The sequence below is a fragment of the Tetranychus urticae genome, chromosome 1, assembly GCF_039701765.1.
Source record: "Tetranychus urticae isolate SD_2017Ah chromosome 1, NJAU_TeUrti_SD_1.0, whole genome shotgun sequence".
Lineage (NCBI taxonomy): Eukaryota > Metazoa > Arthropoda > Arachnida > Trombidiformes > Tetranychidae > Tetranychus > Tetranychus urticae.
Genome location: NC_142958.1, coordinates 31,675,083 through 31,700,206, shown reverse-complemented (window position 1 = coordinate 31,700,206; position 25,124 = coordinate 31,675,083). Strand labels below are relative to the sequence as shown.

The 25,124-nt window shown below is 31.2% G+C and overlaps 1 protein-coding gene across 1 annotated transcript in view; it reads right to left on the bottom strand.

Annotated features, from left to right (window-relative positions):
* Positions 1-65: 65 nt before the first annotated feature.
* exd (PBX homeobox extradenticle) overlaps positions 66-25,124 on the bottom strand; it is a 52,583-nt gene continuing 27,524 nt past the window's right edge. The window contains exons 2-3 of the mRNA XM_015928736.3: positions 1,162-1,412; positions 66-1,037 (exon numbers count right to left, since the gene is read on the bottom strand). Coding sequence (XP_015784222.1) covers positions 501-1,037; positions 1,162-1,412 — 788 coding nt within the window. The 3' untranslated portion in view covers positions 66-500. The remainder of the gene's footprint in view (positions 1,038-1,161; positions 1,413-25,124) is intronic.

Sequence of the window (25,124 nt, the reverse complement as noted above, 5' to 3'; positions counted from 1 at the left end):
CAATATTTTCAGGGTTAATCAGGATTTGATGGAAAAAGAATGAAAAGAATGGGGAAAAAGTCGAGTTTGAGTCAAAATTTTTTACATAGTTTAATGATAATGTATAATGTAATGTAAATGTATAACCAGGATTGATAGTGTTTGGTAAGAATTTTAAATAGCATTGGAATTTTATTGGAATTAAATTATTATTTAAAGTGATTAATCTACATTGTCCAATGAGAAAGAGAGAGAGAGAGAGAGAAGGAGAAGGAGAGAGTTGGATCTGTAAATTGATTAAGAATACTCTCTCAAACAAAAAGAGAGATTAGACATGATGATAGACATGGAGAGAGGAAGATTGGAAAGAGTGAAGAGAAAGAGTTTAGTTTGAATTACATTTGTTTTGCTTGTTTGCCAGGAAAGATGAGGAAGAGACACACACATTATGACATACAGATAGGAAGAGATGAAGAGTCGGGAGATTGGGAAGGGATTGGAGAGAGAGAGAGAGAGACCTATTAATAATGTCCTTGGCCGTAGTCGCACCCGTTGACCAACCAACCCTCTTGGCTACTAGCACTTCCGGGTGGAGGTGGTGGACTCATCATGTTCCCAGGGTAAGGAGGTGAACCAGCTGCTTTTTTGGCAGCATAAAGGTTAGCTTCCTCTTGAGCTTTACCAATATTTTTCTTATATCTTATCCTTTTATTACCAAACCAATTAGATACTTGTGACACTGTGATACCGCATTTACGGGCTAACTCTTCCTTGGCTTCTTCACTTGGGTAAGGGTTACTCAGGTGTGAATAGAAATATTCATTTAAAATTTCGGTTGCTTGTTTACTGAAGTTACGACGTTTCCTTCTTGCATCCAGAAACCTCGAACGGAGTATCATTACAGCTTCACAGGTACTTTGTTTGAGCTGAATTTGTATTTGATTAAACTTTTTATGGATTATCTGTACCATTCTTTCAATTTCTTTCGGTGTTATCGGCCTTGTCCGAGATTGTTCTCGTAAAAGATTCATCACATGGGTTGTGAATTCATTGCAGGCCTGTGTTCATGGGAGAAAAGAGGCAAAAGTTTTCAGTTAAAAGTTGATTCCAAAACCAGAGAATCCATTATTAGAATCCATTTATCCTGAAAAGATTACAAGCAAAATTGAATCATCAACTTACCTGCTCATATTTTTCCAATTCTTGGTGGTATATTGATCTTATTTGTGCAAGCTTTGCTCTATAATCAGAATGTTCAATCGCCGTTTCTCCTCCTGATTGTCCGGTTGCTGAAGCTGCTGAAGCATTTGCTGCTGCAGCCTGACCTCCACCCTTCTCTGGACCCGCCACTCCTTCTGCCATTAGCATATTATCTAATCTCATAAGAGATGGATCAGGTGGTTCCTCTTCCTGGGTATTTCTTAAGCTCAAAACTGTTGATGAGAAAAGAGAGAAAAAAAGGGAAAATTATAATTCCATCCATGAATAGCATGATTACTGCTCAAAGTGGACAATAAACTGTTCAACACAAATGACCAAACAAACAACGTGACCAGTATCAAGTAACTTTTCATAGAGTCAATGAAGATCACAGAGAGAGATGCAGAGAGAAACGGTTTAACTTTTCATTAAACCAAATCATTAACTTTGTCATTTTAACCCTTTATCGTTGAGGAATTTTAAATTTTTGGTATTTGAAGAGCCAACATTTGTAACTACAATTGAATTTAATATTCTGAATCAGAATCAGATTCAATGGACAAGAGTATCATTGAATATGCAGAGTGAAAATGCATTGTTTTTAAAATATTATTTGCTATAATTTGATAAGAGAAGACAAAAAAGTTTCAACGAAATTGATGAATTTTGAAATGTTTGTTTCATTGAAACGTCAATTTGTAGAGATAAATATTTGTAAAATGAATGAATTGCTTGGATGAATGTTGATTTGTTTTTATTGAAAAAAAGAAGCTAAAGTAGAGTAAAATAGGAAGAGAAGGGAAGAGAAACACAATAAATAAAAGTTTAACGGAAGATGAAAGTGAAAGGTGGAAGGTTAAAAGTTGAAGATTTATGTCCACAAGGGAGTCCAGTTGGTCCATGGAATGGACGAAAGGATGGAAAAGGTGGAAATGAAAAAGATGAGAAGGGAATACAAGATGAAGAAGAAAGTGAAAGATAAGAATAAGTTGAATGGTGAAAAAGGATAAACAACAAGATGAACAACAAGAAGATATAAAAGTTACTCAAGATGATGCTGATGAGAGGAAAAGAAGGCAAAAAAATGAATAAAAAGTGAACGAAAAGGTTTGTCTTTGAAATCAACTGTGGTGGTCTGCTTATCGCCCTCGGACAATCGGTTGTAAGCTGAAGGCTTGGTTGAACAAGAGCAACATGAACACATTCAATGCAAGTTGCCTTCTCTCAGAACTTATCATTTTCCTACACATCTTTCCTCTTCTTCTCTCCATCATCTTCATCGTACTTTTTGCTTCTCCTTTTTGCTCTTGTTTTTTATCTTATATTTTTATACTTTTGTTAACAAGATGATATTTTGAACAGGAAAAAGTGAAAGACCAAGAAACTCTCCAGAGAGATTAGATTGAATGAAGAGTGCAAGGAAAAGTGTCCAAGGCTGGGCTTTTACAAGATTGATTTGATTGTGAGGTGAGATAGGAAATTATCAGTTCAGTTTGGCTGTTCATTTGGCAGAAGCTGAGCCAAAATTGAAATGAAACATTGAATTAAATGAGCGAGAAAAAAAGATTACAGAAAACTTTTGCTTCTTCTTCCTTCACTCACCTTTTTTCCAATCATTTTTGATTGAAATAATCAATACTACTTTTGGGTTTACCTTTTGAACAAACATTTTTGCAAAACTTTGAGAAAAATTTCTTTTGCTTTTGCAAGAAGCAAGAAAAAAAAATGAAAAATGAAATAAAAACTGCAAACCAATGCAATAATAATCACAATTTTGTTTGCCAGCTTTTCAACAAAAATATGCAAAATGATGTATTTTACGTTAACAGTGAAAATGATTACCTGAAGCTTAAAAAGCTCATGATGATAAACTATTATTTACGGATGATAAGTAAAGATATTGAGCATGCAAGTGATATGTGTAATGTTGACTTGAACATTTAACCAGGCAAATAAGAGATCGCAACAGTTTGCTGGCAAACATGAGAAAAACTCTTGAAAGAGTTGAACAAAAAAAAGACACTTTTGTGACCATTTTTTGAGCATTTTTGCAGACAACTGCTCATTGTAATAATAATGAAAATGAAGGGAAAGTGAAGAGAGAGAGAGAGAAAATATGAAAATAAAGAGAAACAAGGTTAAAATAAAAAAATCATTGAAAGTGCTGAACCAGAGGAGGTTAACTTAATTATCGCCCAAGGCAATGCAATAACATACACACTCAACACACACACACACACTGATGTTCAGTCACATATTCATTGAAGCTCAATTACTGAAGTTTCTTCAAGATTATGAACCTTTCTCTTTACCTTTCCATTCATCCATCCTCATCATACTCACTTTCAGTGCCTCTCACAATTTTGTCTGAAACTAGACTTTAAAGTCATCAAGTTCCCATCAAAGGAAGAAGGAGAAACAAGAAGAAAACAAAATCTCATCATCTTATTAAAAGAAGGAGGCATTTTTTGCCAAAGCAACTTGACCAATCAGAAGATTATCTAAGGAGAAACAAAAATGAAACATTTCTTCATCATGTTGATGATTTTTTTTTACTTAAATTTCAAACTGAACAGGAAAAGCTGTAAAACTGACAAGTAGCCATCAGAGAGGCAAGTAAATAAGCTGGCAAAAGTGTGTTTATCGTTTCACTTGAAGATGTTATACAAGATTGTAAACAATAGGTGAGAGTGAATCTGGTTACATAAAATGGCAACAATTTGTAAATTGTGTTGTCTCTTGAAACAGCTTTAATCAACAGTATTTTGTCAAATCAATGTTAACAGACAAAATGATTAGGGTTGGCTAAAGTGGCCAAGGTAGAGGAAAAAAAATTGTAAACTTGAAAGAAATCCTTAAGTCTATATAATTTCCTGTAGAGAAATGCTCATTCCAGATAATCATACCTGGAGGGAGAAGAAGAGAGACGATGAGAGACAAGATGCGTGTTGAGGTCATTTTTATAATCACCATTGACTATAACATAGGACATAAGATAGTATCATTTAATTGGATAACAACATAAAAATGTTATTAACCTATTCTTTCTCATTGTTTGGCCTTTTGCTTTTCTCTTCATAAAAATGCACTTTTTTTCCTTGTCGTCATAGCAAAATCATTATCACAATATAATGGTTTTCAAGCATTTGTTGGACAACCAACTCAACATTAACATGAAACAACTGCAAAACTGATGAGCGAACAGAAATGATCAGAGAAAAAAGTTAACGAGCAAAAATCGATACTCAATTTGGATTACAATAAATCTAAACATGTTTTTAATTTAACCCAAAATCATTCATTGCTTCCTATCAATGTCAACACAATTAAAGACAAAAATGAAAAGCTTTTGTTTTTCAAACTCAAGTTTCAGGTGAAATTGGTTAGACTGGTTTCATGATGGAAAAGAGCACAATAGAGCAAAAGGTTGAATGAAGGAGAAAAAGGTTTGCCATGAAAAAAAGTCAGAAAATACAATCAACAGAGTAAACTGACTTTTACAGATTGATTGACAGCAAGCTAATTGTTGATCTTTTTTTTCTTGTTGTTGAAAAATTCTTCGCCATTCACCAGAATTTTCATCATCATCTTCCCTTTGTCTTCATTTTCGTCATATTTTTTAATTAATATGGCAAAAGCAGACGAAGACACAAAGGCAAACCTTGTTAGTGCTTTTTGTTGCGAGTAAAATTAAAACTCGCAATTTAACAACACAAGACAACTGTTATGGCAATTGAGTTTACTTGAAAATGACCTGAAAAAACGGAAAAGTTAATCAATGTCAATTTATTCAATAGTAAACATCAATTTCAATAATATTTCGACTACTTTACATGTGAGTTCATCAATCAATCAATGCCTATCAACAGATTAACATTTCTTCTTGTAACTTGCAAAACTTAAGTAAATACATTTTTGTATCTTTGTAATTGATGCAAATGAACAGTTGAACATTTGTTGTCACAAATGTCAAGCAAAAGATGCAATTGAACAGGACAGTTATTAATTGCATCAATTAACCATTAATTAATCTTAAACAATTGAAACTGAAAAGAGTATTGAACATTCATCATTGGAAGCTGTGCTTTCACTCAATTTACAGAATTATTGAAAAGGCGAAAAAAAAAGTTGAAAAAAAGATCAACTTTTTTTAAGGGGAAACACCTTATTGCACTTTCATCATCACCATCATCATCATCGTGATCAAAAGATGGAGAGAAAATTAAATGATAATGAAGATGATATTAACTGTAGTAGACAGAAGTAGAGAAATGATGAAAAAAGGTTGACTTTTATTCAATTATTACCTTTTCATTTAGCAGTTATTTAATCGTTCTCACTCTTTGCTCTTCAATTCCCTGTTATTACTATTATTATTTTTATTGTTATTATATTTTTGCTATTATTATTATGTTAAAGGTAAAGTGTTGATCAAGTCAAAAGGCTTTTAGACTGTTTAGGCTTGACTTCAAATTGTTGGTCCAAAAAGTGATTTCATTTTTAGTTTCACTTCTGGGTGAACATTTGATTCTAGGTTTAGCCCAATGACTGGGAGTGAGCATCTTAGGTAGCTTAACAAGAAGATGAAAAGTGAGTGCTTTTTTTATTCAATTGAAAGAAATGATGAAGCTAAAAGGTTGGCGAAATGAAATAAATGAAATAGCTTATAATGTGATGATTGAGTTGAGATAAAAAGCTTTCAACTTTTTTCTCTCTCTCTCTTCTTTTTCTGACACAAATCATAGATGCGAAACCAGAGAGAAGATGAAAAAAGGAAGAGAAAGATAATGATGATGATGATGATCAAGTGAAAAATTTGAAACTTGTGTTAGTTTGTGGGGAAAGTGAACGAACAAAATTACGCCAAAAAGAAGGTTAAATATCGAAAGTGAAACAGTTTCTTGAGGAATGATGAGGAAGATAAAAGAGTGAAAGAGAAAAGTGATGGAATAGTTCGATGTTTGTTCGATTTTTCATCTGCAATGAGCGAAATGAGAAAACTCGAGTTGGACTATTAATATCGTTGGTTGGAGGAAGAAAACAAAACTAGATGGAAATTGAGAGGAAGGAGGAGAGAAGATGAAGATGGAGAGAGAAAAGTTGCAGTTCCTTTCAAGATGAATTACTTGAAACATTGTAGATTGAGAATGAAATAGACATGGAAAGGAAATAGATGTTGAAGATGAAGCAGAAAAAAAGATGAAATTCATTGAAAAAAAAGAGCAAATGAAGAGAGAAGAAGAAAAAAATTCAATTCTTTTGAATTGATATAAAGGAAAATGAAGTAACAAAAAGTGATTTTTTCACTCTTCACATTTGCCTTGGGCTTAATCATCATCTTTACCATCTTGAAGCCTGTTCATCGGTTTTGATGAAAATGCTTAAATTAGCTGAATCTTTGCATTTTACTTTCCTCAAATGTATCATTTCACCAAGAATTGAAACCAATTTCCCGATCATTTGAAAGAAGAGGAAAATGAAACATTCGTCTCTTTTGCCTGCATCATGACACTGATGCCAAAGAAGGTAAAAAAGGATGAAAATTTGTGAAAATCAATAAAAAGGTAAGAATCACTTAAAAAAAGTTTAATAACTTTGATTGGACGGAATGATAGTTGAACAGTTTGATTTGCTTTAACTTGTCAACATGGTTATTTTTTCACCTCATCTTTCTCTTCTCATCCTGAGGTTGAAAAACTGTCAAAATTGTGATACAAAAGCTAATTGGCCATTAAAAAGTGATCAGATCAAGATCACTTAGGAATCAATCAAATCTTTCCCTGTGATCAACATCTCGAACCGAATGAGCAAAAAAAAGCAACAAAATTTATCATCTTAAGTAGCTTAAAAAGCGCATCAAAAAACCTCAAATGATATGAAAATTGAAGCAAAATTGACAGAAAAGGTTAATCAAAATTCAGGTGAAGAGTGAGATAAACAAACTTGAACTGATAAATTAATTTGCAGGTTGGGATGGAAATAGAAATGCATTTAAACAATTGATTTACATTTACATAAATCAATTGAAAATAATTCAATTTTCACAGTCAACTTGTTGAAAGGTCAATCAGTGCCTTTAGATGAGCCTAAAGTTGGGAGGTTTTCACTTATAAAGATGTTGACCAATTATTGTAATCATTACAATTGAAAATGTAAATGTATACTCATCACTTGAAATGAAATTAATCATGATGACACCTTTTCATATTTACATGGCCATTTAAAGGTAAACGTTCAATTTATCTCTTGATTAATCTAGAGAAGGCAAAAAATACATTTACAAAGAAATTGAAACAAAATGCAAATTAAACTGTAATTTACATTCGGCTAATAGTAGGTTAAGTCCGAGTAAAGCTTAAAGGCATATTTAAGATACTTAATGATATTAAAAGGTGTGCAAACAAAGACCAATTCAAATGTAATCACAATGTTAAAGGTATAATTGAAAAGTGGTTAAATTGTAAATATTGATGAGTGAACAAATTGAATATTCAAAAGGCAATGAAGACTTTTTTTCCTCTTCTTTTGTTTTCATCGCTTCAACATTGTTAGACATTTAATAAATTGAAAGTTTTCTCTTCTCCTGATTATCATAATGATATATCATGATTAAAGTTGATTATGATCATCTCTGAACGGGTTAACAATCTAATAAATGACATTATAATTGGGAGATGAGAAACGAAATGTTTCTTTTTTTTGATATAATTATCAATAATGACAAAAGTAAACATTAACAGTGATTCCGACTATTATTCAAGACAATTATCATCCAAAGTTGACCTTAACCGGACTGGACAGTCAATTTATCAAAGTCTACTTAAAGTCCAACTGATCATTTTTCAGCAAAAATGCAAACACAACATTCATTGTCCAATGCAAAACCAGATGGCGTTACTGCAAAGAATCAAAACTCCACCTTTGATGAAAAAATGATGAAAACAATAAAATTTCAATTCAACAGATAAATTGTTTGGATTTACTGATTGGCCATTAATCTATTTATGATTGTCCATCTGAGTTAACCATGAAATGCTAAAATCTTCAGTGATCATCTCAAGAAGACAAGAAATTCAGATTCAACTCGACTAGGAATCAAAGGATTATCTTTTTCATGAGAATGTAAATGCTGAAGAAACTCAAGGCTGAAAAGACAGAGTTTTTTGATGAATCACGAGTTTTCGATTTCTAAATTATTAGCTTTCAATTGCTTACTAGAGAAGAAGAATAATAATGAATTTGAGGAACATGAAGATATTGATGGAAAATATTGACGCTCATCTTGATAACATTGAACATTATTCTCGACTAATATATTGATATGCTAATGTGATGGTAATGGAAGTCTGAGAGCAACTTGTGAACAAATATTAATACAAAGACTTTGAAAAAATCAATTAAGAAATTAACTTTTCTGTTTCATTTTTGGGCCATTTTCATCTTCTTTTCATTCTTTTTTTTCTTCTCTGCTTCGCCTTTTCTCCTTCCTTCTTGTTCATGTTACTTTTTTTCTCAAGCCATTTGAGCCTTGACTTTCCTTTTGAAGTTAGTGACGCGAAAGGGACTCACTGGACCATGGATAACACGGCTTAAAAAAGGAAAGATTGTATCAACTAGCTGGGTCAATCAGTAAAGAAATAACAAGATGATGATAAACAAGATGAGAAAGAACGAGAAAGAGAGCCAGAAAGGGAAAAGAAAATCTTTTAAAGATAACAATTTTAATAGCCGCAAAGCTCGGCTAAAATGACGCCTTCATCTTGTACCAAAATCTTGACAATTTTAAAGTTGCGTTTCAAGTCCCATTTCAATCTTTTATCTTGAAAGGTGTCTACAGTTGAAGAGTAATTTTTCATTTTTTACTCAGAAAAAGATGTTTATATGAAATATGATTATAACACGATTCTAAATTCGTTAATAATCTGATCAGTTTCAAATTTCGCTAATTACCTTGTAACTTTCAGGTTCAATTGAGTTATCATGTTAACATTGTTGGCTAATTGTTAAGGTTAATTTTTGCTTTCTTTTTTATTCACTTGCAATACCTGACAATATCTTCATTGAGATTATAAGCCGTTTCAAGTGATATTCAAATGATTGTCAAACTTATGGATTGAATGTAATTGTCATTTCATGAGTCGATATGAGTTGAACGTGCACATCAACAAACGAACCTAATTTATGTCAGCTTTGCATTTGTTAGCCAAGAAACTGCATTTTTGTTGAGTTTATAGTTGAATATATTCAATTTGCATTTGACTAAACTTAATTAATTCATTCTAATGAGAGATTCAAATGTTGGGTTAATTTTGGTTGAGAAGGAAAATTGAACGAGAAACTGTTTGGACACACATTGTTTGGATAGGTTGAGATGAACAACTTGCAAGATTGATTATTCAGTGAGTGTCTTTTGAAGCAGCCTGAAAGTTGATGATAATTGTACATTTAATTAAATGAAACAAGTTGTCATGAAAATGAGAATCCAAAGGAAAAGATAAACATTGGAACAGATTTCATCGCCAAAATGTGAATCCAATTGATCAACTAATCAATTTTGTTGTTAACTTTAACTTGATAAGTTTACCAGGCAAAGTAAATACCGCCAAGATATTCATTATCAAGTGGAAAGTGAATTTGTTTCAATCATGATAAATCATGATATTGAAGGAATGTTTTGAGAAGAGAAAATAAAATGAAGAGTTTTCATGAATGGAAATGATCAAGAAAAGTCACATTATCATCAATGGAATCTTCAATAACAGATTAGATTGACATTAAGTGATAAAATAAATGACATTGAATATAATATTGGCAAAAATTGGTTCAATAATTGCAATAATTTGACACAACAATTGAAAGTGAATCGCTAAATGAAACTATAAATTGTAGGCAAAAATGTTTCAATAATCAGATGAGATTGCAATTAATCGCTGAGCTAAACTTGGCCAGAAAAGTTGGAAAATATTCACAATTTTGTTCATTTGCTTTTAATGCTTCAACAAATTCAATCAACAAGTCATGTGAAAAGGTTGTCAAAAGTTTGATGCATTTTAATATTTCAAAGGAAAATGAAGAAAATATTTCTTGAAATTTCCATTAATCGTTCACTCAATTGGAAATTTGGACCTTTTTTTAGTTTCAATGAATGGACTTTGGATAAGCAAATGTTAACAATTGAAGCTTTTCGAGGAATTGCCAGGAATAATATTGAAGGAAAAGGGTAAAAGGATAATCAACATTTCCATAGTAAATGAAGGGAAAGAAAGAAAATTATTTGTGATTAAAATAAGAACAAGATGAGGATGAGGATGAGGTAAAAGAGGATAAATACAATGCATTTGGGGTTTTAGTTTTGTATTCAATTAAAGGTGGCAAAGGTAATCAGATGAAGAGGAACATTGATGAATAATGCAAAACTTTTCTCTCGCTGCCTTTGCCTTATTTTTCCAGCCATTTTCATCCTCATCTTTTCCGGACAAAAACTGTGTGATTTCAAGATGTTTATTGTTGTTTTTTCGCTCTCTTTTGCTGTTCTTTTCTTTGTATTTGAAAACTTTCATTGTTGATAACACTACTTTTAACAGGATCGAGATCAAGCTTTACGCTCCTTAACTCCACCCTTGATCCTACCCAATGCTTGTCATTTTTGCTTCAACTCAATTCTGGTTGATACAGATAATTTCAGAATCAAAACTTTTTTTTCTTCTCACCTTCCTTTTTTTCTTCTCCCAACCAAATTCTTACCAAAAAAACCCAAAACCAAACTTATTTTTAACCTAATCAACTTCAACTTATCATTAACTTTGATTAGAAAAATGTAAATGTAAAAAACATTTTCAACGCTTCTTTTTGCTTGTTGATCAAGTTCAATATTTTTAGATTAAAAGAAATGAAAAATGTCGATTCATTTTGGTGTCTAAAGGTTCATTGAAATGTTGATGTTATAAGTTTTGGCAGCAAATTGAGCAGATGAACTGATGGCTAAAAGTATGGATAAAACAAAGAGTCTCTTCACTTATTGACAATTCATTTGCATTCCAGTTTAACATGATCATCAGAGGAAAAGTAATCTTCTTTGAACAAGCAAATTCTTTTGTTGCTGTCCATGAAAAACTTTTCTTCGCTGATTAAGTTTCAAGAATAAGGTGAAATGAGTTATCCCTTTAAGCTTCAGAAACATTTTCCTCTCTTTGCTGCATTTTTTCAAGGCGCTTTCAAGGAATGCTGTAAAAATGATTATTATTGCCAAAAAAGAAACAAGATAAAGATAAAGATGCAAAGAGATGAGATGTGATTTTGAATTTGAGTATCAAACAAATTTAAGATGAGACTCGAAAAGGCTGAGGCAAGAAAAGATGGTAAAAAGGAAAGAGAAGAGAGAAACAGAGAAGTCTCTTGTTAAAATGATAAATTACTTCGGTGGATTGTGTTGATGAGGTGGAAACACAGATAGAGTGACACACATACTAACAATGTATGCATCAACATGCTTCTCATCTTTTATCATCTTTTAGTTAATATCGACCTTTAGCTATGCTAAGAAGAGGCACAAAAATAGGATACATTTAATGATGATAAAACGTTATTTTACATCATTTCAATTGCAACAATTTGATGCCATGAAAAATCAATGAACTTGATGATGAATTTATATTCAATCATTCAAAAGTGGAAAAAAAGTAACTCTGAAAATGGCAAATTTGCCAGTAATTTTTTTTATTCACTTGACAAAATGAACAGCATTTAATGTTACCATCAAATGAAATACTTTAATCAACTTGGAGTTTGACTCATCTAAATTGATGAGCAAAGGTTTAACACGTTTGCATAAAGTAAATGGTTTAAAAATGTTTATCACAATCAGCTTTAATCATCGCCTTTTACCATCCATACTCTGATCAATATCTCTTGCTTGAAAGAAAACCTAATTTGAACCTCGAATCGATCGCGATAATACTTTGAGTAAACTGTGAGAATGTAAACTTTGATGCAATTGTGCGATCAAAAGCAATGTCACCAAATGTGATGAAAATTTAAACACAAATTCATTTCTCCTAATCCATTTCATTCAAATCATGAATGAATAAAATTATTTCTTATTTTTGTTGCGTCTTGGCTGATGAAGTCTTTTAAGTTGGGAAATAATTTTTTGTTGACATTAAAAAAACTGAATTCAAAATGAATATGAACAAGGAAAATATATTATTCAGAAGAGGAATGATCGACAGTGCAGAAAATATAGTTATGAATGTGAATATATAACATTTAGGTGGCTCCTTTTTGTGCCTCTGTGGATCTATATGAATGAATATACAATAAATATATCTACTCGAAAAAAGATGATGAGTTTTATGAGATGCAAGAAGTTGAAAAAGAGTGAAAAGAATGGAGAGGAAAAAAAAAGTTGTGACGAAGATGAAAAAAGAGGAAAAGATGGAGATGAAGAGATATGGCGTTAGAATGATTGTTAAAATAAATTGGATGATTGTTAGCGTCAAATGGGTAACGATATTCATGCTAATGGGGCGGAATAAGCTGTGGTTATATGAAACTACAATCATCATCATCAGCATCATTTTCATCCAGATTCACAAATATCATTGACTTTTCTCTCCTTTTGTCAACCCAACTCTTATCTTAAAGGCAAATATGCTTTTTTCAGTTTTCATTTTTTCTTGACTAACTTTTTTTTTCATTTCTTCTTAACAAAAATGAACAAGAAGCCAAATATCTTTTAAAACTCATCACTGTTCATTCACAGAATAATATTATTCATGGTGAAATTATTATTATTATTAATCGATGGAAATGATAAATCAGGGTTAAATCTGAGTCATTTGCATTTGACAATAAAAATTCATGATGATGATAATAAGAAGAGAAGAAGAAGAAGAAGAAGAAAAGTCAAACTCATAATCGACTAATTATTATAGAAGCAAATTTGGGTGTTTCAATGAAAAGGATAATGATGATGATGACCAAGATAGAGATGAAAGGCATCATGATATCGGAACAATTGAATTGATCTGATTTTCACTGTTGTTCTATTAACAAAAGAATCAAGTTGTTTCAATGGAATAATCATTTTGACAACAACAACAGAAAAAAAACAAAAAGGAAAACCTTTTTTTGGCTCTTCTCTCATTGTTGTTTTCAAGTTTTTTTTCATCCTCATCTTCAACATCATCATCAGTATCATCATTATCATAAGTAGCAATCGATGAAACCAATCAACTCCGGAAGATCCTTATTATTTGTAGGTTATCATTTATTATTTGCCACAATTTGGTTATGATTTTTTTCTTCTTCTTTTTCCATGCAACTCTCATTTCAGGAGCCAAAATGAAGAGCAAAAGAGAAGAGCAAAAAATGGCTTCAACCCTTCACTTGAGGAAGAGGAAAAGGAAGAGTGGAGAGAATCATTAATATGAATATGGTTCAAGAGTTGAGCAAAAAAAGCTGCAAGCAACTTGAAAACTAATACCTTGAAAAGAAGAGAGAAACGGAAGAGAGTTTAGCAGCAAAATTGGGCTCAAAAAAGGGTTACGATATTGATAATGATATGATCAACTTGAATAATGATGTTAACATTGCGCTTTGCTAATGAAAGTGAAGAAGAAATTTTTTCTTCCAGTTTTTAGTTTTTTTTCAACATTTGTTTTTTCGCCTTTTCTCAATCAAATTCATACAATTTAATCAACACTGATTTACCATTTAGATACAAATTAATCAAGCAATGCTGTTTGACGATGGATTTGATTGGCTAAAATAAAGCTCATTATCAATGGGAAACAGAAAATACGGTGACATGAGATAAAATTACTTTAAATATAAGTGGAAATTGGTTTTGTCTGAGTAAAGATTTTATCGGTTGATTAGGTGAGTTAAGAACTGAAGAGATGTCATGGTGAGTTGTCAAGGAGATATTAGAAGAAGAAGAAGAAGAGAAAGAGAGAAAAGTAAGGAAAATGATGAAACAAGGGAAACAGATCTGAATAAAGAGAATTGATGAAAACAAGCTAAATGAGCGAGTATTTAAGGTAATCAAAGAATTGGCTTTACTTCATTAATACATCTCCATTCACTCTCCTCTCCTCATCTCTTCATCTCCATCATCTAGAGTCTTTATCATGAATATCAAAGAAAAGGTTAGAGACGCACAAACCTCCACAGGGAGTGAACTCAATGTTATCACTTTTTGTTTTGTTATTCAGAAATGTTTTTGTCAACTCAAATGGATTGTCCAGTTAGACCATTTTGCCTTAAGGTCAACCTGAAGGACCTTTATTTTCAACCTCACACTGGTTCATCCTTTTGCTGAGAGTTACAGAGTTGACCATTAAAGATCCGTTAAAACTCTTTTCCTTGAAAAATGCAATTTTCATGGATATTTTTTTTCTGCTTCCAAATGTAAAGGTAAAACAATTTCAAGGTTTAACAAAACTTTAACAATTTAACTCTTGTCAATACAAAAAGAGTCATTTTTATGCTTCTTTTTGTTCTTTCAGTTGCATTCACCTAATCAATGAATAAACCTGACTAATCAAAGGTCATGCTAATTAACTTAATGAAACTGTAATGACCAGAAATCAGTGGTTTGTGAGTCCAACAATTCCCATCGAGAGACGAAACTGATGATAACTTGGACTATCATGAAACCTCAAATGTCAACATTTTCTTGTTCCTATTCATACATTTACTTTCCTTCGTTTCCTTTTACCCTGTAAATCAATGTAAATACAGAACTATTATTTATATTTACTTTTCTTCTTCTCTTTCTTTTCCTCACTCCACTTCCATCATAATTACATTGACACAAAAACAGCCAAAGTCTTCACCTTCTTATCAATGTTTAACCATTCAAGTGCAAGGTAAAAGGTTGAATGTGAATGCACATGATTGAACTGAATTGATATGCAATTTTATTCATAGCCAAGGAAAAGAAAAGTCAGAATAATAATCATAAAATGCAAAATATTGAACTACAAAGGAAGGCAGAGAGAAGGAGAAGCAAAAAATTTTCTCTGTTCTGTTCCAACACTCGAATTGAGCAAAGAAAGAAATGGAGAGAAAAGTTTTCAAATCAGTTTTTTTTCACCACTTTTCAGTTTAATTCAAATGCAATCTTATTGATGGAACAAAAAGAAGATAAAGTTGCTCATTTTGCAGATAAATTATTTTTCCCTGTGAATTTGCTTCTCTTCCATGGGAAACTTGAGATTGGAATAGGAAATGAAAATAATATCTTTTAGTCTTATTAAAGTATAGAACAATAATTTTCAAATGACATTCCTGATGTTGAAATGGTTAAGATATTCATTAGATGAAAGATGAAATTGAGAAAAATTGGAAATTTTCCTTTTTTTCAATTTCCATAAAAGAAGGGAAAAAAATTCAGTAATTCGAGAAGCATTCTCGTTCTTCATTTGCATGATTTGCGTAACTTTTATCTGACATTTTTTTCTCCAACATTTTCTTCTCTCAGGAAAGTTTATTGAACAGGTTTTTTGATTGGAAATGAATTTTTCATTTGCTGTCATTTTCACCGCAAAATACAAAGTCAATGGATAAAGCCGAAAGCAAAACATAATTTTGCACAAAAACTAAATAACTTGATAATGATGATGCTTTGACGATGATGAGCAAAGGATAAACTTTAAAAGTGAAAAGGGAAAAGTTGAAAAAAGGATAAAATCCATTGACTTTTTTATTCTCTATTCAACTTTTCCCACAGAACTGTCAATGAGCAGGAAATACCCTATCATCACCATAAAAGATGCAAATAGAGATGAGGATTAGAGAAGAGAAGAAGAGAAAACTTCAATTCTATTACCTTTTTTTTCCTTCATTTTTGAGGATAAAAAGTTTCACTTGACAAAAGATAATCCAATTTGAAAGCATTTATTGGATCAACGAAAACAGTTTTTGATAGGAAAAACTGGAGACAAAATGATTAAAAATTGGTGAACATTTCAAGTTTGCCTGAAAAATGAATGGAAAATGAGTTTTGCAAGGAAACTCATGAAAAATGGAATATCATTATTTTCAGTTGTTTTCCAATGGAAAAGTTAAATGTCTTTATTTGTATTTAAAAATTAGTGAATCGATTTTCAAAGTCTTTACCGTCTTGACCAAGATTGATACGAGTTTGAATGATGAGAGGTTCATGATGATGAAGAGAGTAAAGATGATTAAGATGATGAAAATGATACAATATTTATGGATGGAAAAGAGAAGAAGAGAAAATGAAAGGAAAAGTTGTGCGTGTTTTCATTGTATTTTGCCTTCACATTGCATGTAAATCTCGTTGATAAATACTAATAGGCTGAAACACACACAAAAGTAATCACCAAAGTTTATTACATTAAACAATGGCATCTCTTTAAAAATAATTGAAAAGACTATCAATTTAAATAGATATCATTGAATAATATCAAATGAACATGAGAATGGAAAACAAAAAATAATATCATTATAATTATCATTTGAGATCAGAGAGTTGCAGTGAAGGAAGGCGAAGGTGAAACTATGGAAATTGGCGAAAAGTTGAGAAAAGTTTTCAATTTATAAAGATGAGCTACGGATAAGTTAACAATGTTGATGGATGTTGAATCATGCTGATGATGGATTTAATCGTGAGTTAACATTGAACAAGTTTAACTTTTAATTCAATCCTTAAATGATTTTTAACACACTTAGAACTGGTCTTGCGTTTGTCACGAGCATCTTAATGATTTGCTGTGAGAAAAGGGAAAGATTGATAAGATGATGAAAATGATGAAAATGATGAGATAAAAGGCTGAGGTGAATGAAAGAAAGGAATCGTGAAAATGGCGAACTGAATATGTTGGATGAATAAAGGGAAAATGTCTTCACATTATGAATGGAACAAGCGAAAGTTTCTGTTCATTTGTGGCCACAAACACTAAAGTAAAAGCACGCTTGGTTAAACCATTTTTACCAGTTTCAGATGTATTATTATTAGTTTTATTACTGTTATCACTGTTACTGTTACTGTTATTATCATATAGTTTTTATATAAACTCAAGAAAGAGAATCAAGAAAATTGGTTGATTTAGCGTAATTTTTACAAATGTCGCTACCAAATGACTGAAGCAACTTTTTTTTCATCAAGGCAAATCATCCATTAATGATGTTTACCCTTTCTCTCGATTCAATTCTTTTCTTTTTCACCCAAACATTCTCATTGTCATTTCATCGCAATCATCACTCCCAGTCATCTTAATCCTGGCTTCATTTTGTTTCAGAAGCTTTTTATCTCAGATAAAGATGAACCAAAAGATTGGAATAAAGATGAAGATGAAAAATTTTTATCACTTGATTTGGTCTTGGCTTATGAATAAAGTAATAATAATAATGGATATTTATCGAACTGCAAGATCGAGAATAAAATGATCCTTCGAACCTTTTTTTTCTTGCTTGCTATACCATTCAATTGGTTTTGCTTCATTTTTTTTGCTTCTCTGTTTATACTTTTTTTCTTCTTCTTCTTGTCTATGAATGGTAAAAATATGACTGATTGGAATGAATTCAAAGCAGGTTTCATGATGGTGATCAAGGAAAGGAGATAAAATGAGTGGAAGATAAGATGAGAAAAGTTGACGTGATCAAGCAACACATAGATTCTGTCTTTTCATCCTAATCAAACTCGCACTCCAAATGAAACAAGAAAAATGAGTTTAACTCACGCACACTTCATCTCGGTGACTTTTGGATACATTTTTATTTATATTTAGTTGGAAAGGATAATCACAAGTTGATTGGATAAAGAATGTTAAAAAGCAAGTTAAACTGATGCCAATACTAATTATGCTTGTCTTGACTTTGGGTCACATCAGAGTAACAACAACAAGGATGATGATGATGATGATGATGATGATGGAGAAATGAAAGGAACCAAAAAATGTCGACATCATAATCATTAGATTAATCTGGTATCTGGTTAAGACACATTCAGATGCAAAAAATTATGTTACGATTTGAGTCTTAGAAATGAATCAATTTAATCTGAAACAATCAGAAATGAAAAGCTCACTTTGATTAATAGAAACTATTATTGAATGAAGAAAAGTATTATTCTTGAAGCTAATTAAATCGGTAGAGTTGAAAAAATGGTTTCAAATCATTTCCCTGTTATTTCTTTTCTCTTTTTTCCTTCACAGGAATGACAAAATTGTTTTTTTTCCTCTTCACCAACTGAACCTTTTTTTATAAGTTCAGTGGAAATGAAATTGAAACGTTTCAATTAATAAACATTTGAAAGTTGATTTGGAAAGTTTCTTATTTCCATTGACAAATGTTCAAGTTAAACAGTCAATTTAACGTGAAAAATGAAGATCAATTGACGAGAGTAAATTGGTGAATCGTGATCAAAATTGAAGGCAATTTTGGAAATTTTGATTCTCGAAAATGTAAAGTTCTAATCATGATGGAAAGATTAACCTGAGAAATTAGTTAATCTAGTTAATTGGTGTTTTTAATCACGAAATTGGTTTCAAACTAAAAGTTGATCCAACATTGAATATCGACCTTTCACCGAACATCACGTTTTATTGGAATTTGATTGTAAATTTTGAAAGCAAACAACAATTAAAGTCTGATGGAAGAAAAGAATTGATTAAAGCTAAAAATTGATACAAATTCAACAATTGACTGACATTGACATGAAAGTGAATAAATTGATTATCAATTGATGCATAAAGTGAAGCCACGTGTAAATCAATAATAAACAATGATAATAATGCAATGGAAAATGAATTTTGATAGAAAGTATAACATTAATGGTAAACAATAATAATGATGTTAATGTGTGATGAGCGATAATATTAGAAAGGAAGAGTCGGAAAGGTAAATTTTGAATGATTAGTAAACAATGTAAAATTATGAATAAATGTTTTCAGCTGAAAACAGAAGGAAAGTTTTCTCGTTTAATAATCCAATAATAATATGAAAAGTGTGAGGTTAATAATGAAAAAGGAAGGGAATGAGGTGAGGGAATTGGCATTTGCCATAAATTATATATTACACTTGGAATGAACTTGTAATCAATAGGAAAGAAAGGCGGATATTTCAAGGTGCAAGCCTGAGTTTGGGTGAGGAGATAATCAAAATGGATGAAAAGAAGGAGAAGAAGAAAAAGAAAAAAAAGAAGAAAAATCATCATCAATCCTGATAGTGTCAACCATTTGAATAGGGAAACGTCCAATGTTGTTAATTGCAAAGAGAACAGAATAAGGCCAAGAAATAACAACATGGAAACATGGTGGAAATGAGAATAACAGAAAATTCCCATCAACATCATCATGGAAGAAGAAAGAGGAAGAAAGAAGAGAATTGCATGAATAAAATCAAGATGAATTTTTCTCCTTTTTTCCATTTTCGCATTCAATGATTCATTTGCCAATTGATGACTTTTGTGAAAAACTTCAATGGTAACTCGAAGGGAAAGAAAGAGTTTGTTGCAACATTTCAATTTACAAGTTTCGAGCAAAAGTTCCATTTTCGAGTCAACCCATGAAAAATTGGTGAATATTCAGTTGAATGTCAAACAGTGAAATCGACTGAAATAGGAATTTACTTGAAAAGCTGTAAAATGAATAAATTCAAGTCGAAATTTTGCAAATCCTAAAATCTGAAAATCGTAAAAATCGAAAAAATTTTATTCCCTTTTTTTCGGCAAAACTACCAATTGCAAGTTCATGATGACAAATGCACAAAACTCTGAATAGAAACAAGAAAATGATTTTAAAAAAAGATTAATGGAATGAATTGGAAAGATTGATTTGGTTAAAATGGTTAGACTTTTGAATGCGAACTAGGAATTGAATTGAAATGATATTCTTCTTTTGTGATTAATGTGGACATTTCACTTTGGCTGACCAGGATCAATATTAAAGGTGAAATGTCCCCTGAAGAGACAAATAGAATGGACATTTCAATATCTAACAGCCATTATAAAAGTTCAATTTTCGTTAACCTTTTTGTCCACTAACTGATGGTGGACACAAAAACTAGATAACAATAGCAACAATTGGTGAATCCCTATAAAGATGATTACCTGGGGAAGATGATAATGTTACTTTCATTATACATGATGATTCTGGAAGGCGATTATTTCTCAATTTACAATTCTTCAACATGTTCTCCTCATTCTCCTTTTCATCGGGTCATCAGGGTCATCATCATCATCTTCATCTTATGATCAAGTGTTTCCCTTTTTTATTGACTTCTAGATTACCTTTTAAGCTTGACTTACACAGATAATAATAATCATAAAAATGATAATAAAAAGTGAAAAGAAACGCAAAAGTCCAAAATATAATTCCAAGTTATATTTATTCAGTTTTTGGGCAACATTATAAATTATTTATTTTCTCGACTCGACTTTCCTCAAATACACAAAGTCTTATTGTTAATATCGTTTGGATCAATATCGATTATTAAAGTCTTTATATACCTTCCAAGGTAACTTCAATTGAATCAATTGTGAACTTAACTCGATTCATTAAATGATAAATGAACTTGTAATTATGATTAGCAAAATTTTTACCTTTACAATTGACTAATCATTAAAATTTTCATTCCTTTTTTTGCAGTAAATTGTTGACAATAAAGTCTTTTGCGTTAACCAACAACAGGAAAAATGATAAAAAGCTAATCACTTTTTCAAGCCTCTAAACCAATTTAATAGTTTAACAAAGATTTTGTGAAATATGAGCCTGAAAAGAATCATCTCATGTAGAGAAAGAAATTTTTGCTATAAATAATGATATTTCCATGATTAGATGAAAAATGTGAAAGATAGCGTTTATTGTGCTTTTAGACTGGAGTTTGGTTTGAAATTTCAAAATGAATCAAGATGATGAAAGGCAAGATTGGCTCGATTAGAAAAAGAGAAATGAAGAAAAAATTTTCTCATCAAGAATAATAAACACCATGATCGAGTTGAAAAGGTTTCATTGATGATATTGCATTAAGTATACAGATAATTTGAGTTAATATACTTTTGCCTTTAAAAATCAAGACAAAAGTTAAGGGATGAAAATTTGATGAAAAAGGGTTTTGAACAGTTTTTTGCCTTGCATGAAGAAAAAAAACGTTGCATAAAAAAAAGAGTAAACTTTAAAAATAAATATCGTAATGAGCTTAAGGAATGTTGGTGAAGCTATTTTACGTAAATCTTGTTTGATAGTTACTTACAAGTGTGAGAAGGTAACAAGATGATGGGAAAGATGATGAGGATGAATCAAAGTGAATAAACTGATTGTTTTGCGTAAACTTTATCCATCAGTTTCATGAGCTACTTTGCAAAACGCGAATCGGATTAAACAATGTAATCAGTTTTATCGGTGCAACATTTAAATATACAGTTAATCATTAATCTCGGTATTTACATTGTTTTTTTCCGTTGTTCATCATTTTAAAGCCAATCATGAGAGGAAAAGTGATGATTGAGTAAGTTTTTTGTTTCTTCATCCTTTTCTATCCATTCTATTGAACGTAAATTGAATTATTACATGAGATTCATTGATGCCTTTTCTGATTAAATTTGCTGAAAAATAGTTAAACTGATGAAACTAAAATAACAAGGTTTGCAAATTGGAAGAAAAAAAATGAACAGAGGAATTTTTCCATTACAAAAAGATGAGAAGACGATGAGGAAGATAAAGACTAACAAAAACAAAAGTTCCAGAGTAAAGAGTCAACTGATTTGGTGAATGCATTCTCACGGTTCCATGAATGTACGAATAGTTGGTTGTGTTTTTTATCCTCATCATTACTTGTGGAAGATAAGATGATGATGAAGGGAAAACAAGAGAAGCGAGAAACAGCAAAAAAAACAAGAAACTGGCAAACGAGAAGGAAAAGTTTGCAAAATTTTTACTATCATTTCTCGAGAAGAGAAGAAAAGTTTTGCCTGAAAATTTGCTCTCAACAAGTTAGATAATATATTTTCCGTTGATATTGTTACAAGAATAATATTATCTGAATAAATGTCCAGAATCGCTTTTTAATAAAAATAATGGCATTAGTATAATGCTGAAAAGGGATTCTGTAAAGGTTATAAATGTACTTTTACATTTCATAAATAATAACAATTTCTTGTTCTTGCTTGATGTTTCCCTTTCAAGCACAACTTGTTTGCACATAAAGTGAAAAGTGTTTGAGTTTTTCATCATCAATTGAGGTTGATAAAGTTAAATAACAATGGAAAGGTCAATGCTTGAGGCATGAATGTCCACAGTTCGGTGGAAATGGTGCAAACTAATAAATATGTTTTGCACGAAAAAATTTCAAAATATGATATTAATAATAATCCAATTGAGATTCTGGAAGAGCAAAGTTTATCTTCGCCTTTAAAGTGAACAAATCAATGAAAGTTGAAGACAAGGGATGAAAAATTGTTGATGAAAAGTAATGATAAACTTGCAAGGATAAAAAGATGTTGTCCAAGATAATCCATATTAGACTCATGTTTGAATGAATGTTTGAAGAAAAAAAAGGAAAAGTGAAAAAGTTTGGACACAAGAAAAGTCGAGATAAATTGAGTAAATGCGTGTTGCGAATTCAATTGTAAAGAAATTTTTACTTTTCATTTTTGCGTTATTAAAAGTCATGATAGAGTTGAATGATTTGAGGAAATATGTGCAAAAGTAAATGATCAATTGCAGGTGAACCGTTTCTACTTTTGGTCAGTTTTCAGTTTTCAGTTTCAATGAAACAAGAGAAAGCGTTTCAGTAAACAAGATTAAATTGATCTCATGAGATGTGAACCTGAAAAGATGTGACTTGCATTTGATTATATTTCAAAATTGTGCAAAATTATTTCAATAACTCGAGTTGACAAAGTTTATCAATAAAAGTTGAATTTAAATTTGCAACCTTTGATGAAATGGTTTGAGTTATCATGAAAAGTTGACAAATGCTCTTCTCTTCATTTTCTTTCTTCTAACATTGATCTTCATTATTTCATTGATGAAATTTTCCTCATTTCAAGTTGAGTTAAAAGATTGAACACTTTGAAATATAGGAACAAGTTTCATGGGAGAGAGAAACGGAGAAAATCGTATAGAAAGATGGAAGAGAAACAATTACAAAGATGAATATATGAATGGAAATTAAAATTAAGAGAAGATTGAAAGAGGAGGAGAAATGAAGATAAAGATGAAAAGAAGAACAAAATGAAATGTGAAATTACTTTTTTTTCCTTGCGTCTACTTTTTCTTCATCATGTAATTCAAGATAATTTTTGACAGTTGAAATTATTATTGCACATGAACATATTATTTGCTCAATGTTCATCCTTTTATCCCAGTCTTTTGCTAATGATAAACTTTTCATCTCAACAAGACTATCAATTTGCGTAAACAAAATGAATAGTTTGAAGAAGAGCCGAGATATCATGAACATTTACATGATTAATAAAGTGAATTGCAAAGTGAAATGTTTCCTCATTTCCACCTTTTCTCCTTTGGTACTTGCAAATGTCACTTTTATCTCGTCTTGCACAGTTAATCTGAAAAGTGAATTTTAAGCAACTTTTATTGATTGCAATTATATTTTCAATTTTCATTTGGGTTAACCGCGAAAGGATTCAAATTGAAAGTTAATAAGCTTAAGTGAAAACTTTGCCAGTCACCTTTACTCCAACAATTTGCATTTCCGAAATTTCATCTAATTGGATTATCTGATAATCTGAAGAGAAACTTGACTGGCGCATTTCATTAGGGAAAATGAATCAACTGATAAGCGTAATTGTATTTAATTAACATTATCATGAATAGCATCAAAGAGCCATAATTTATCCCAAAATGAAGTCATGTGAACAAAAATATAAGATATTATTAGAGTGTGAAGATGATTATGGCTTTGATAATGAAAATGTTACAAATGCTAACAGGCTTCAAATGCTTCAATGTTAGTCAAATTCAGTGTTGACTTTTTAACGGAAAAAGCTCGTCAATAAGATAAAGGTAAAGATTTGAGCTGTTTAATGATATACCTTTTACCTTTTCTAACCTATCATTTAGATGAATTCAATGTTCTGTTGTTAGTGTATTTGTTGAAGCTACTTTTTTTGTGTTGCTTTTATAGTAAAGAAGATTAGGAAGAAGAAGATGAAAAAAGCATTCGGTAGTTTAGTCAGTGATAATATGTACCTGTGAGTCAACAAGATGAGATGATTCCCTAAAGGTTTCCAATCGAAAAAGGTGTGACATTCAATTGGTAATCATTGTTAATGATGATGAGCAGAGTGATAATAATCAAGGAATAACCTTTAATTCAAAGTTATCTTGAGATGAAAGAAGAAGCTACTGAAACATTTTGTTTTCCTATTTTGTGTTTTTTTGTCTCTCCTCTTCATGATTATTGGTGTGAATATTGTTGTTGTTTGTGTTCATAACCTACTAAGGCTATTATTATGTGGTTCAAGGTTTTTTTTATCATCGATAAAAAAAGAGGACAAAAAGGTTCATTATGATTGTGATCATTATTATCATGATAGAGATAAAGAGTTTCGTCTTTTCTGCTTTTCTCTATCTCCAGCTGATTCAGATGTAAGACTTGGTTCGAGGGGTGACCTTATTTGATGCTCTTTTTGATTGGGGAAAAATGTAAATATCGACTTTTCTCGGGTGGAATGGGCAAGAGAGGGAAATGTTGTTAGTCGAGGACGAAGAGATGAACGAAGATGACCAGAGAAGATAATGATGATAATAGAAAGAAAAGGAAGTTGAAACTTGGAGAAAGAGAGGAAAATGAAAAGAAGAGGAAAAAAGTGATGCATCAGTATGGAATAAGATCAATGTGATAAGGATGAATGAAAATCAAAGATGATGATGAGGATGACGAGTGACGAGTGAGAAGATACAGAGAAGAGAGAGAGAGAGAGGAAAAGGAAGAAGAAAAAATCGATTGAAGAA